Source organism: Myotis lucifugus, unplaced genomic scaffold, assembly GCF_000147115.1.
Source record: "Myotis lucifugus unplaced genomic scaffold, Myoluc2.0 scaffold_229, whole genome shotgun sequence".
In the NCBI taxonomy this organism is placed as follows: Eukaryota; Metazoa; Chordata; class Mammalia; order Chiroptera; family Vespertilionidae; genus Myotis; species Myotis lucifugus.
This window is the reverse complement of record NW_005871277.1, coordinates 735040-748199: the sequence shown is the minus strand read 5'-3', so window position 1 is coordinate 748199 and position 13160 is coordinate 735040. Positions and strand designations below refer to the sequence as shown.

Genomic DNA, 13160 nt, shown 5'->3' with positions numbered 1-13160 from the left:
AGCCACGCTGAGTGTCAGCAGCTTCTCGCCCAGCATGCGCCGTGGACCCACCTTTGCGCTGCTCATCGATGTTATTGCCCGTAGTTGACGCGCCGCAGTTCTCCACCAGGATCCTCAGCACCGTGTAGCCCTGCCAGAACAGATGATGACTATCTCCTCCCCTGCAGCACCCCAGCCCCTCCCTGAGCAGCCAGGGTGGGAGGGCCAGCGCCCCTGCGGTCAGAAAGCGAGGCTCTGCCCGCTCCCCACCCACAGCTCTGGTGAAGGAGCTCCTGGTCCCTGGGTCCTCCTCTCTGATTCCTGCCAAACCTGCTGAGGAAGAGGCTGGCGCTACCCACCGCCCAGCTCCCCAGGAAACAGACCTGGATTAAGGGGATGACAATGTCCTTCCTGTCATAGTCCAAGAAGCCAATGAACACTGTGTTCACAAACACCTGCCGGATAAACGGACAGACAGCATCGCGGGCTGACGGGAGGGAGGAGTGAGCGGAACCTCTGCCAAGCGAAGAGAGAGGCCGCACTGCGAGGGCGACCTCTACACACTGGTACCCGCGGGGCACGTGAGCGCGAAGGGGAGGGATGCTGTCAGCTCGGTCCCTGCCGGGGCACAGAAGTAAGAGGAGACGCTCCTACCTGTCCCCGGTCACGCACGAGACCCCTGAGGACGCCAGGGGAGCCGATGGTGGTCTCGTACAGGGTGTACCCGAAGGACTGGCCATTCCCATTGTTCACTGGCAGGTTCTCCATGTTGACAGGCTTTTCAGAGATGGTTGGCTGCACAGCGAACAGACAGGAGGGGGCACAGGGCTAGCCGGGGTGGGGTGGGGGGAAAGGCAGCGACCTCCTCTGGATCCACTGGGGAAGGCCAGGGTAGCAGACAGCCCCCACCTGGGGGCTAGTGCCCTGGGGGCAGCGGCGGGCAGGGGCCTTTAACAACGGTTTCTATTTTGATTTCTCATGGCTCTCCAGAGTCGCAGGGAAGGTGGGTGTGAAAGAGGAAGATGTGGGGGAAAAAAGAAAAAAGAAGAAAGCCCTGCTATGCGGGGCCTTGTAGCTTTTCAATCCACCATTGTTTCAGATCACACCACCCTCTCTCTGCATCAGCTACGGGAGGTGCACCCTCCTCTCTCCCCTGGAGCCTGCAGAAACGGAACCCGTCGCATTGCCCAGCGTCCCTTCAAGTTCCTTTTGTGCTTTCCCACTTCCTGCTCCGGTTTTCTCTTCCTCCCCGACAGCTGCAGGGAGGGCTCCCTGGCCCGGCCCCCCTGCGGCAGCGCTCACCGGCTCCATGTACTGGAGGGCATCCCACAGCGACAGGTACAGGGCCGGCCTCAGGGACTCGTACGCCGTCTTGGGAAGAAGCTCGGGTGGGGGAGGCAGAGGGCTGCCTGCAACACAGACCACAGGGCCCCCCGAAAAGGACCAAACAGTCACTACCTCCTCCAGCGGCCACCCTTCTTCCCCCCAACTCCCCCCCTCCCGCCCCCACATTCCTATCCATGGCCCCATGTGCTCCTTAGTCTGGCACCGGCTGGGACAGGGAATGCCGAGGGAGGGGTGTGTGGGGGGGCGCACAGGGGGCTTTCTCAAGCCCTCAGAAGTCAGACCTGCAAACACAGCCACATGCAAACAGCCTCCCAAGCCTGCCTGTCCCTGCCTTGAGGTGCTCTCGCACACAGACCGCCTGGGGGGAGGCGGGGCAGGGAAGAAGGAACCCTGTAGGGCAGTGATGGCGAACCTTTTGAGCTCAGCGTGTCAGCATTTTGAAAAACCCTAACTTAACTCTGGTGCCGTGTCACATAGAGACATTTTTTGATCTTTGCAACCACAGTAAAACAGAGACTTCTATTTTTGATATTTATTTTATATATTTCAATGCCATATAACAAAGAAAAATCAACCCAAAACATGAGTTCGCGTGTCACCTCTGACACACGTGTCATAGGTTCGCCATCACTGCTGTAGGGGCTCTTCGACCAGAGCAAGGGCCCAAGCTGGTGCTTGGCTGCTGTTCGCCAGGTACCTGAGATGGAGCCAAAGAATTCTCGGAGCTTGACGTACTTGGCTGTGTAGTCGCCGGCCTCGGTCAGCACCGCATCATAGTCTGCAAGACACCGGGGCCGTCACTCGGCAGAAAGAGAGAAGGGAGACGCTGGGGTCGGGCAGCATGGCCCTCGTCCCAGCAAGTGGGAGGCAGAACACTTCAGTGTGAGCTGTCAGCCGAAGACTCTAAATACGACTAACTACTGCAAAATGCCGCCAAACTGCCCATGGCCACAGCACAGCCCGACACGTCCAGGCATCTTTCCTGCCTTCCGGAGGGCAGGGGGTCACAGCACCTCCAGGGCCGGAGCGGGACCTCCCCGCCTGGGGAGGGGGGGCCTCTCTCACTTCCTCCCGCCGACTCCCCAGTGCTCGCGGCCTGCCAGTGGGCTCCGGCCTCCCACCGCTCTGCAGGTTGAAAAGTGACCGTCCACGCCAAACCTCCCCCTCCCCCTCCCGGGCACTCGAGCCAAACGCATTCAAGGTGCCAGAGCTGTCCCTGAAGGACTATCGTAAAAAACACGGACACACCGATGATGGGGCGTTCCGGGAAGGGTCGGCCCTGGGGGAGACTTGCCGTAGCTGGTGACGTCGGACTTATAGTCATGGAAATGCATGGCTCCGTTGATGAAGCCGAAGTTGGTGCCTCCGTGGAACATGTAGAGGTTGATGGAAGAGCCGGCGTCGATGATGGCCGACACGGTTTTTAAAACCTCTACAGGGAGCGGGGAGGGGCATGCGCAGTGAGCCCGAGTCTGAGACAAGCCAGATGTCCCCCAGGCACGCTCACCTCTCCCCGTCCCTCCCCCAATTCAACTCCCTGGCTGTCCTTCCGCTTCCCTGATGCCCCCCGTCACCGGAGGAGGAAGAGGAGTCACCGGGATCTCAGCTCCAGAGCTTGGGCCTTGCAGTTGTTTTTTAAATCACAGACAAGCCCTGACCGGTTTGGCTCAGTGGATAGAGCGTCGGCCTGCGGACTGAAGGGTCCCAGGTTCGATTCTGGTCAAGGGCATGTACCTTGGTTGCGGGCACATCCCCAGGAGGGGGTGTGCAGGAGGCAGCTGATCGATGTTTCTCTCTCATCAATGTTTCTAACTCTCTATCCCTCTCCCTTCCTCTCTGTAAAAAAAATCAATAAAAATATATTTTAAAAAAATAAAATCACAGACAAGCCTTCATTGACTATGGCCCAGGGCAGCTTCCACCTGCCACCAACATGCTTCGCCCCCTCACTGAGACACAAGCAGGGGGGTTCATAGGTAGGGATATGGTGCTGACTTCCTCCCCAATCCTCCCCTTATTAGAGAATGGACCAATGACATGAAGACAGTATCAAAGGAGAAATATAAATGGTTAATAAATAGATACACACACACACACACATCAGCATTGGTCAAAGAAATGCGAAATAACAACGAGCTATCAGATTGGCAAACATTAAAATTATTTTCATACTCAGTGTTGATGAATCTGTGGGAAACTGGTATTCTCCTTGAATAATGGAGAGTTAAGAATTGCTGCAATCCTGGGCAGCAGTTTAGTAAATAGATTTATCAAAATTGCATTCTTGTAGTCAGGGTATTGCTAAGAACTTGTCATTGGGAAAAACAGGCCAAGTGTGCAAAACTGGATGTTCCAGCACGCTCAGTGCCATGGTGTTCAATTCACAGGACACACTGGAAACCACCTCAGTGCACGTCTACAAGAGACTGGGCACGTAGCTGACTGAGACGCCACGCAATGGGCTTCTTGGAAACAGCGATGGAATTTATACTGAACAGGACAGAAAGCTGCCCATCTGTGTCACTCGCCGGCACCAGCAGGCGACACCTCTGTCTGTACGTGCACACAGGGCTGCCGACAGAGGCAGAGCGACAGCTGCCTAGACCAGTGATGGCGAACCTATGACACGCGTGTCAGAGGTGACACGTGAACTCATTTTTTTGGTTGATTTTTCTTTGTTAAATGGCATTTAAATATATAAAATAAGTATCAAAAATATCAATCTTTGTTTTACTATGGTTGCAAAGATCAAAAAATGTCTATATGTGACACGGCACCAGAGTTAAGTTAGGGTTTTTCAAAATGCTGACACGCTGAGCTCAAAAGGTTCGCCATCACTGGCCTAGACAGTGCGCATCGCAGTACTGTCTGGGCTCTAGGATTTTTATTTCTTCTTTAGACATTTTCTGTATTTGCTGGATGTTTGCCACGGGCATGTGTTCCTCATCTAATTACAAAAACATAATAAAGCCACTTAGAAATCCTACTGTTGCCCAGCCGGCGTGGCTCAGTGGTTGAGCACTGACCTGTGAACCAGGTCGTCACCGGTTCGATTCCCAGTCAGGGCACATGCCCAGGTTGTGGGCTCCATCCCCAGTAGAGGGCGTGCAGGGGACAGCTGATCAATGATTCTCTCTCATCATTGATGTTTCTCTCTCTTTCTCTCCCCCCTCCCTTCCTCTCTAAAATCAATAAAAATGTGTTTTTTAATAAATAAAATAAAATTAAAATCCTACTGTTCACTTCAGATGTCAAGACACATGATTCTGGAGTATCAAGAGCCAACTCTGACATGCAAATAACTGCAGACTCAGTGAGGGGGACATCGGAACTTATTCCCACCCCCGTTAGACGTAGGGATTGCAAGCACTTACCGGAAGCATCCAGGATGTTGTGGGGTCCCCCCCAGGAGTCAAACCACCCCGTCCAGTACTCCATCACCATCTTGGGCTGAACCCCCTGGCACCACAAAATGAGAAGTTAGCTGGTCAAGAGAGGGGAACGGAGGAAAGCCCCTCGCAGGGCGAGGCCACGCCCTCAGTCCTGCCAGCTGTCCCCCTGACCCCCGAGGCCCCCAAACGCAGAGCACGGAGGCGGCCAGAGGCACCTGCCCCAGCTTAGCCTCCAGGCGTGGCCTCCACCTTGCAGGTGGAGAGCGAACGTGCTCCCTGAGGTGACACAGTAGACCCCGCTGCACGCGGTGCTGGTGAGAAAACCTGGGATCTGTTCCAAGTTAAGGCTTCATCCTAGAACCCAGCCTCCGGTCCGGGAGTCTCCTCCTGCACCGACTGACCCTCAAGCCTTGCCTAGCCTCTCCGGGAAGGGAGAATGGTGTCAGGGTAACTGCTCTGCGGCTGCAGAGCCCCCCGAGACTGCTCCCTTTCAGCTGGCAGAGTCCAAGGGCAGAGCGTGGGCCCTCTTCAAGGCCCAGGGACATTTCAATAAAGTTTACAAAATCGGAGCCGAGGGGCAGGACGCGCTAGCACAGCTACTCGCGAGCAGCCCTGCAGCCACAATGCCCGCCTCCTCGCTTGGGGAGGATATTCAGCGAGTCTCAGACATGACTTTAGAGCCTCTGGCACAGGGTGGTCCCAGGGATGCCGACATCGGTCCCAGGGCCCTGCTCCAGCCTGCACGTTTGCAGAAGCACCAGAGCAGCGTGGGGTAGGGGTGGGGAGGGGGGTTTGCAGGGAGGAGGACGGATACGCTGGTATTTCAGGTTCCACACCGAGCCTTCCTCATTCATCACGTACCTCCGCTGTCAGTGACAGCAATATGTTTAGAGGCAGCTGAATACACAATCTGATCCCAGGTGACGGGCAGACTTACAGGCCACTCAGTAGAAGGTACCACCACGCCAGGGGAAAGGCCAAAGCGGTGCCATCATTTTTTGCAAGACTAAGAAAGTGGCTGGGTTTTCCTTAGCGCTCGCTGTCTACCTCCCCAAAGGGGAGATCCTGTACGACATTTAAGTCCAGGAAAGGAGAACTCATTCTAAGTCCCGCACGTCACTGGTCTCCGGGCCAGGAGGGGACTCTGACTTGAGGGTGCGGGGGCCAAGCTGGGGGGCTCTCCAATAGCCCAGGTAACTGCCCTGCACAGTGTGGTCCCAGCTGGAGCCGTGCACCCACTCGGGCTGTGCTGCACACCCCAGCCTGCCTCTTACTGCTGGGTGCTTGCTCCGTCCTACAAAGCTGTCTCCTTTACTGGAAAACGGTAACAGCGGTGGCCAGCTCCCAGGGGTCCTGGGAAGATTAACTGACACGATGCACAGAAAGCCCTTAGCATACGGCTGAATCCACACAACTCCCGAATCCACACAACTCCCGTCAAGAGGCCTCAGTGAGCACACCCAGCCCAGAGCTTAGAACAGGGGTCCTCAAACTTTTTAAACAGGGGGCCAGTTCACTGTCCCTCAGACCGCTGGAGGGCCGGACTATAGTTTAAAAAAAAAACTATGAACAAATTCCTATGCACACTGCACATATCTTATTTTGAAGTAAAAAAAACAAAACGGGAACAAATACAATATTTGTATTTGCATGTGGCCCACGGGCCGTATTTTGAGGACCCCTGGCTTAGAACATGACTCCAGGCCCAACTGCAACGCCTCAGGGCACACGGCTCCCCTGGCCGGGGCGTGGCAGCCCGGTGCACAGGGTCAGGGTTTGCAGCGTGGAAGGCGGGCTGTGAACTGAAAAGCTGGCAGCGCCAGAGTCCCCCTCCCCAAGAGGCTGCACCAAACTCGCTTCAGAGCCCCACACGCACGCGGAGCGGCAGCCAGCTCCCCGGGCCAGGCTCACCTGGACACTTAGGAGGAAGATGGTCAATAACTGCAGGTCGTGTTGCGACTGTAGGTTGATGGTGGCCAGCACTGGGGATGGAAAGGAGAGAAGGGAAGGTTAAGTGTTGTCTCGAAGCCAGGAGGACTTGCCGAACTGCCCCAGACCTTTCTCAATTCACCAGCGAAACAAGTGAACTAATCTTGACATCGTTTCCCACCCCGGATCAGTCTGGTTCCTCTGATGCCAGATGGTCTTGTTCACCTGGACCATCAGCTCTCAGCACAGACCTTCCCCACGCTTCTGATCAATGTCACTTTCCCAGCCGGAGTGCATTTCTGCTCATCGCCCTCTTGAAGGAGCCTGGAGTCGGATCTTGACTTTGCACCTCAAGCACCAGGATAGGCTGATTCCCCGTGTATTTCTCAGACGAGGGCTGATTTTCTATTCTACCCAATCATGTGTTATATTTTTTAAATTGAAGGTGATATTTCTTAATATTTTTAATTGACGTTTAGAGAGAGAGAGAGGAAGGGAGAGGGACAGAGAGCTAGAAACATCAATGAGAGAGAAACATCATCGAACGACAGAGCTGGCGACAGCAAGTCCGCCTCGGACGCGGATGTCCCAGCGCTTCCGGGCCCAGTGCCAGGCAGAAGGGAGAAGGACCGGCGGCTGCCCAGGCAGCGTGCACAGCCAGGCCGGGCGCGCCCCGCCTCCACGCACCTCCGTCGATGACCCCGTTGCTCAGGCCGTCCTTGTTGTCTGAAGTCAAGAGCAGCTCCACAATCCCTCGGTCCTCCAAGGCCTAGGGGAGGGAAATGAGGGGGTCACCGTCCACCCCTCCTCAGAGCTCCTGCCGGCCACGCCGCTGGGAAGGAGGCGGCAGGAAGGGAAGGAGGAGGAGCTTCCAATAAAGCATGTTATTTCCCTGCAGAAAACAGACACACCCGCTCTGTCCGTGTGCGCGATGGTGGGCAGAGCTCCGTCGGCTGGAGTCCAGTGCGGCAGGGGCAGGGCTGCCCGGCTCAGGCACCCTCGGCTGCTCCCGGTCCCGCAAGGTGCCCAGAATGGCCACTGTGCGCCCCTAGACAGGACTATGCAGAGGCCGGCTCGGCGAGGCCAGACGCCGTACTGCCATCGGGCAAGAGACCGCAGGGACCCCAGAGTGGGCCAGGACCTCAGGGACAGCCCACGCCTCCCCATCACCCTCGCCAGAGCAAGCAGCCCACCCCTTCCCCACCCCCAGCAGGGTGGGCTCTGGCACCAGCCGTGCCCCTGGCACCTGCCCGTGGCGTGCTGCACATGCCCAGTGGAACAGTCAGTGCTCCCTGAAGGTTGTAAATCAAATGGTGAAAATAAGCGGAAGGGGCACGCGCCGCGCTGAGAGACAATAACCGTTTCCCCATCGGAACAACGGCTGACACGGGGGAGCCTGGGCGATCCCCAGGCCTCACTGGGCGCGTTAGGTACATGCTGTGCTCCGTGCACAGTAGCCTCTGGCTGTGCAGACGCAGAGCCTCAGAGAAGCGGGGTAAAGTGTGGGATAAAGACAAGACTGCTTATTTCAACCCAATTCTTTTGGAAGCAGAGGAGGCAGAGGGATACCCGGTGGATGAGTGACGCTCAGGTCTGATCCCAGACGCTGGTGAGGAAAGAGCAGAGGGGCCCTAATTCTCGGGACCACAGAAGCTGCGGGGGCTGAATCCATTAGGCCAGGCGAGGTTTTGATCCGAGCCTGAAAACCCACCACCTCACAACTCCAACCCGTCGCTGACTGATAGTAAAGTTTGCGCACGTGCCACCACTTGCATACAGCATCCTGGGCCTGGGAGGCTGAACATGAGGACGGTAACTGTCTTTTTTTTTAAAAATATATTTTATTGATTTTTTACAGAGAGGAAGGGAGAGAGATAGAGAGTCAGAAACATCAATGAGAGAGAAACATCGATCAGCTGCCTCCTGCACATCCCCCACTGGGGATGTGCCCGCAACCCAGGTACATGCCCTTGACCGGAATCGAACCTGGGACCCTTCAGTTCGTAGGCCAACGCTCTATCCACTGAGCCAAACCAGTTTCGGCAGGTAACTGCCTTTTAAAGCTGTTCCTTCACATGTTCCCTTCCCAGGCAAGGCGTGGCTGACTGTCCCATCAGGATGGACAACTGCCGCTTCCGGCATAGCCATCTGCCCAGCGCAGCTCAGGGCCCGTCAGTCCATAAAAGTCCTTCACTCTCAGCCCTGCAGCACCATGAGGCGCTGCCGTCCCCAATTAAACTTGATCGATAAAGGGCAAATGTGCAATAACCCTACTGAGACAAAAGTATGGCGAAAGAAAGCCCTAGCTGGTTTGGCTCAGTGGACTGAGCATCAGCCTGCAGACTGAAGGGTCCCGGGTTCAATTCCGGTCAAGGGCACATGCCCAGGTTGCGGGCTCAATCCCCAGTTGGGGGCATGCAGGAGGCAGCCGATCAATGATTCTCTCTCATCATTGATGTTTCTATCTCTCTCCCTTCCTCTCTGAAATCAATAAATATATATATAGTTTTTAAAAAGCACGGAAAAAAAATGTGCTAGTGAAGAACTGGCACTGAGGGATGCGGTGTTACTATGAGAACAGCATCAGACCCCCTGTGACACCACAGCCTGTCAGACGTTCGAGAGGAAGGAGTGTGAGGAAAGAATTGCGAGGACACTTACTTTCTTGACGTACGGCAGGTAGGCGGGGTCTTTGTTGTAGGAACCGTACTCATTCTCCACCTGCACAGCGATGATGGGGCCCCCGTGCTTGTACTGGGGAGAGAGAAACAGTCCGAAGCCCAGCGTGGAGCGGGAGCCGGATGGTCTCATTTCACTCCACGTCTCACCAGGGACTAGCGTAACGTCCCATTGGGAAGCGAAAGTCTCCAAGGTCTGGCGTATGATTGAGAGGGATGGCAGCAAGCCACAGGGTGGAGAGCCCCCGGCCTGTGATCCCCCACGGGAACATCACATAAACCACTGCATCCTGGCCAAAGCAACTATAGGACATCGGTTCTCAACCTGTGGGTCGCGACCCCTTTGGGGGTCGAACGACCCTTTCACAGGGGTCACCTAAGACCATCGGAAAACACATATATAATTACATATTGTTTTTGTGATTAATCACTATGCTTTAATGATGTTCAATCTGTAACAATGAAAATACATCCTGCATATCAGATATTTACCATACGATTCATAACAGTAGCAAAATTACAGTTATGAAGTAGCAACGAAAATAATTTTATGGTTTGGGGGTCACCACAACATGAGGAACTGTATTAAAGGGTCGCGGCATGAGGAAGGTTGAGAACTACTGGTATAGGAGCTCTGGCAGCCAATCTAATGTTTAAACAGATAAATCAATGCCCAATCAAGAAAAAGACATTCCGAGCTAGCCGGTGTGGCTCAGTGGACAGAGCGTCAGCCTGCGGACTGAAGGGTCATCCCAGGTTCGATTCTGGTCTAGGGCACATGTCTGGGTTGCGGGCTCGATCCCCAGTAGGGGGCGTGCAGGAGGCAGCCGATCCATGATTCTCTCTCATCGTTAATGTTTCCATCTCTCTCGCCCTCCCCTTCCTCTCTGAAATCAATAAAAAATATTTAAGAAAAAGACATTCAAAAGGGTATGAAATTGCATGCTTTGCTTGCCCTTGCCCCACCCTTCTGTGGTGCAGCATGGCACAGTCAGGGAAAAAAAAATCCTAATTCTGCATTCCTTCCCTCAAGGTAGAAGAAACACAATGGAACTGGTTTGCAGTGCTCTGGGCTGTCTGTGGTCTGTCCAGCAGACTAGTGTCTGTCTCCTCTGACTCGGAGCTGAAACAGGGTATGTTGGTAACGTCTAGACCTCAGGTGTGTGTGTCTTTCTTTAGAAACTGTTTCTGGAGATTTCTGTTCCTTTGAGTGAGACATGTTTCCATGTTTCTTGTTCATCTGGTGTGGGTTTTTTCCTGAAAATTGGGTTTTTAAAAAGCTGTCATGTCTCCCAGTCTTTGCAGATTTGGAGGGAATGTCTTCACTTATTTAATGGGCTCCTAAGCCTTGAGATCAGCCAGGATGAAGGCTTAAGACCTTCTCAGATATTTCTGGGGCATCTGTCCTGTCTAAACTGTGTGTGTGTGTGTGTGTGAGTGGGTGTGTGTGTGTGTGTGTGTGTGTGTGTGTGTTTCTCCTGCTGCTTTCACATGTCTTACTTCCCCAGAGTCTCACCCAGCGGCTTCTTGTGGCCTTACGTGTTCTATCGGATCCCTCCGCCTCCACACGCTTGCCCCCAGGCTTCCAGGAGTCTGTAGTCCCCCTGACGTTTTCACATGCTTTACCTACTAGTCTTTAAAGAAACACACACACACACACACTGGACTTACTAGACAAAAATGTTTAAACTGTGATAAATACGTACTGCTGATAGGAAGGCAGATTGGTGTGGAAAGCAGTATGGAGTTCCCTCAAAAAATTAATTAATGGAACTGCCTTAGGATCCAGTGATTCCACTTCAGGGAATTTATGCCAAGAAACCTGAAGCACTAACTCAAAAGAATAGATGCAGCCCTATATTCACTGCAGGCGTCAGTCACCATAGCCAAGATGTGGGAGCTGCCCCAGCGTCCATCAGTACGTGAGTGGATGGAACAGCTACAGTACGTTCACGCAATGGAATATTACTCGGCCGGGAAAAAAAGCAAGAACATTTCACCGTTTTCAGCATCGTGGATGGACTTGGAGAGCATTATTCTAAATGAGAAATTTCCCTTAGAAATAAGGCAGTCAGAGAAAGACAAGTACCCTACGATTTCACTCCTATGTAAGGATCTAAATGAACAAACTAAACTGCCAAGCAAAATGGAGACAGACTCATAGACAGAGAGCAGCTGACTATGAGCTCTGGTGGGAGGGTGGGGGGTTGTGAGGGTGGAGGGATTGAGCAAAAAAGATTTTAAAAAGAGAAAGACCTCCTGGACCGGGACATGTGGTGATTGTAGGGGGGAGGGGATGCGGAGAGGTAGAGGAGGGTATAGGCTGATGGAATAAAATAAAATAAAGTAAAATAATAAAATAAATAAATAAAATAATCAACCAATAAGTACATCGATTACAGGTCTCAGGCAGCGGGAAGGCATGAGCTCCTGTGTTGGAAGGAACTGGGAGCCCCTGGTCTGAGAGCTGCCCGAGGGCTGTTTACTCCCCGTAGGCAGGCAGGTGCTTTTACCTGGAGCGGCACCACCCTGGACATCAGGTGGTCGAAATAAAGGTCCACGGCTTCGGTGAAGCCCTTGTACGTCGTTCTCAGCATCATGCCAGAGTCTCGGAGCAACCAGCTTGAATAGAAAAGGAGGGGGGTGGACATTAGTTCCACTGCTTGTGGGTCGCCCTGGGCAGGGTGATGATGGCGTGAAAGGAAAGCCGTGTCCAAGTGCTCAGGATTGAGACCCAAGACGCTCCCACCCCACACCCTCCACCCGTTGGAGAGGAGCACGTGCGGCCCGGCCCAGCCCCGAACTCAGCCCTGCTCCCCGACAGGGGACACCAGCCTGGTGGCAACTTATGTCCCGCTTCGTGGCTCTAGGTCTGGCTGCCAGTCAGAGTGAGAAAAGCTTTTCCTTGGCTGCAAGGCCCGGTCTTCAAGCATTTACTCTGCAATCTCTTTATGGAGGTGAAGCCAAAGGCATTAGGCTGGGACTGCAGAATAGAGGCAGCCTCCAGTGTCACCCAGAAAAGTAGGCGGGAAGCAGGCTGTGCTGTGCGAGGCTAGGCTGCCTCCCGCTGCTCGGCCACTGCTCTGGCCTGGCTGCGGTTCCCGCTGACCCGGCTCATCTGCATCATCGGCATCAGCTATTCAGAGCTCAGTTCGGGGGAGAAGCAGGGAAGCAAGAAGATTCATTCTTCCTACAACCTGTCTGGGGGGTCCCCATTCCCCAAGGAACACAGAACGTTGTTCCAGAGCTGAAGTCAAAGTACTTTCCATCTCATCTGAAATTCGGAGAAAACTCTTCTATTTTCTTACAAAAGGCCCTGATTTAAAAGTCCTGAACCGGGTCAGAAAGTACAGTGGGGACTTGACTTACGAGTTTAATCCGTTCCGTGACTGAGCTTGTAACTCAAATTACTCATAGGTCAAATCAAAAGTGAACGAGTGAGACACGTGATGCTGGGCTGATGTTGTGGCGTTCACGGTGACATTCGCTGCGCCAACTAGCGGTGGGGTATCTGAAGCTGGCTCGTAACCTGAATTTTAGCTCGCAACTCAAAGCAAAAAATCGGCCGAGAGACAGCTCGTATCTTGAAAACCTCGTTAGTCGGGACACTCGTAAATCAAGGCCCCACTGTATCCCTTTATGTGAGGTCACGGTGGATGAGGGAGAGCGTTCTCCGAGGGACTGACGGCTCCTCGCCATCTTCAGGAGACATCCCCATGGGCACTCGTCCGTTTCCCAGAGCACGCCGCCTGCCGGGGGCTGTCCTGGGACCACCGCCTCTGCACCCCGGGCCTGGGTGGCCAGGCGCTGCACAGAGGGCTGAGGGCTGGAGATC

General features: G+C 54.1%; 1 protein-coding gene across 1 annotated transcript in view; it reads right to left on the bottom strand.

The window, feature by feature from the left end:
* The window catches only part of GLB1L2 (galactosidase beta 1 like 2), a 24508-nt gene that overhangs the window by 2500 nt on the left and 8848 nt on the right, over nt 1-13160 (bottom strand). The window contains exons 5-15 of the mRNA XM_014463944.2: nt 11839-11984; nt 9309-9401; nt 7335-7416; nt 6630-6700; nt 4701-4785; nt 2621-2758; nt 2024-2104; nt 1282-1388; nt 634-774; nt 363-434; nt 52-130 (exon numbers count right to left, since the gene is read on the bottom strand). Of these exons, the coding sequence (XP_014319430.1) occupies nt 52-130; nt 363-434; nt 634-774; nt 1282-1388; nt 2024-2104; nt 2621-2758; nt 4701-4785; nt 6630-6700; nt 7335-7416; nt 9309-9401; nt 11839-11984 (1095 nt within the window). The remainder of the gene's footprint in view (nt 1-51; nt 131-362; nt 435-633; nt 775-1281; nt 1389-2023; nt 2105-2620; nt 2759-4700; nt 4786-6629; nt 6701-7334; nt 7417-9308; nt 9402-11838; nt 11985-13160) is intronic.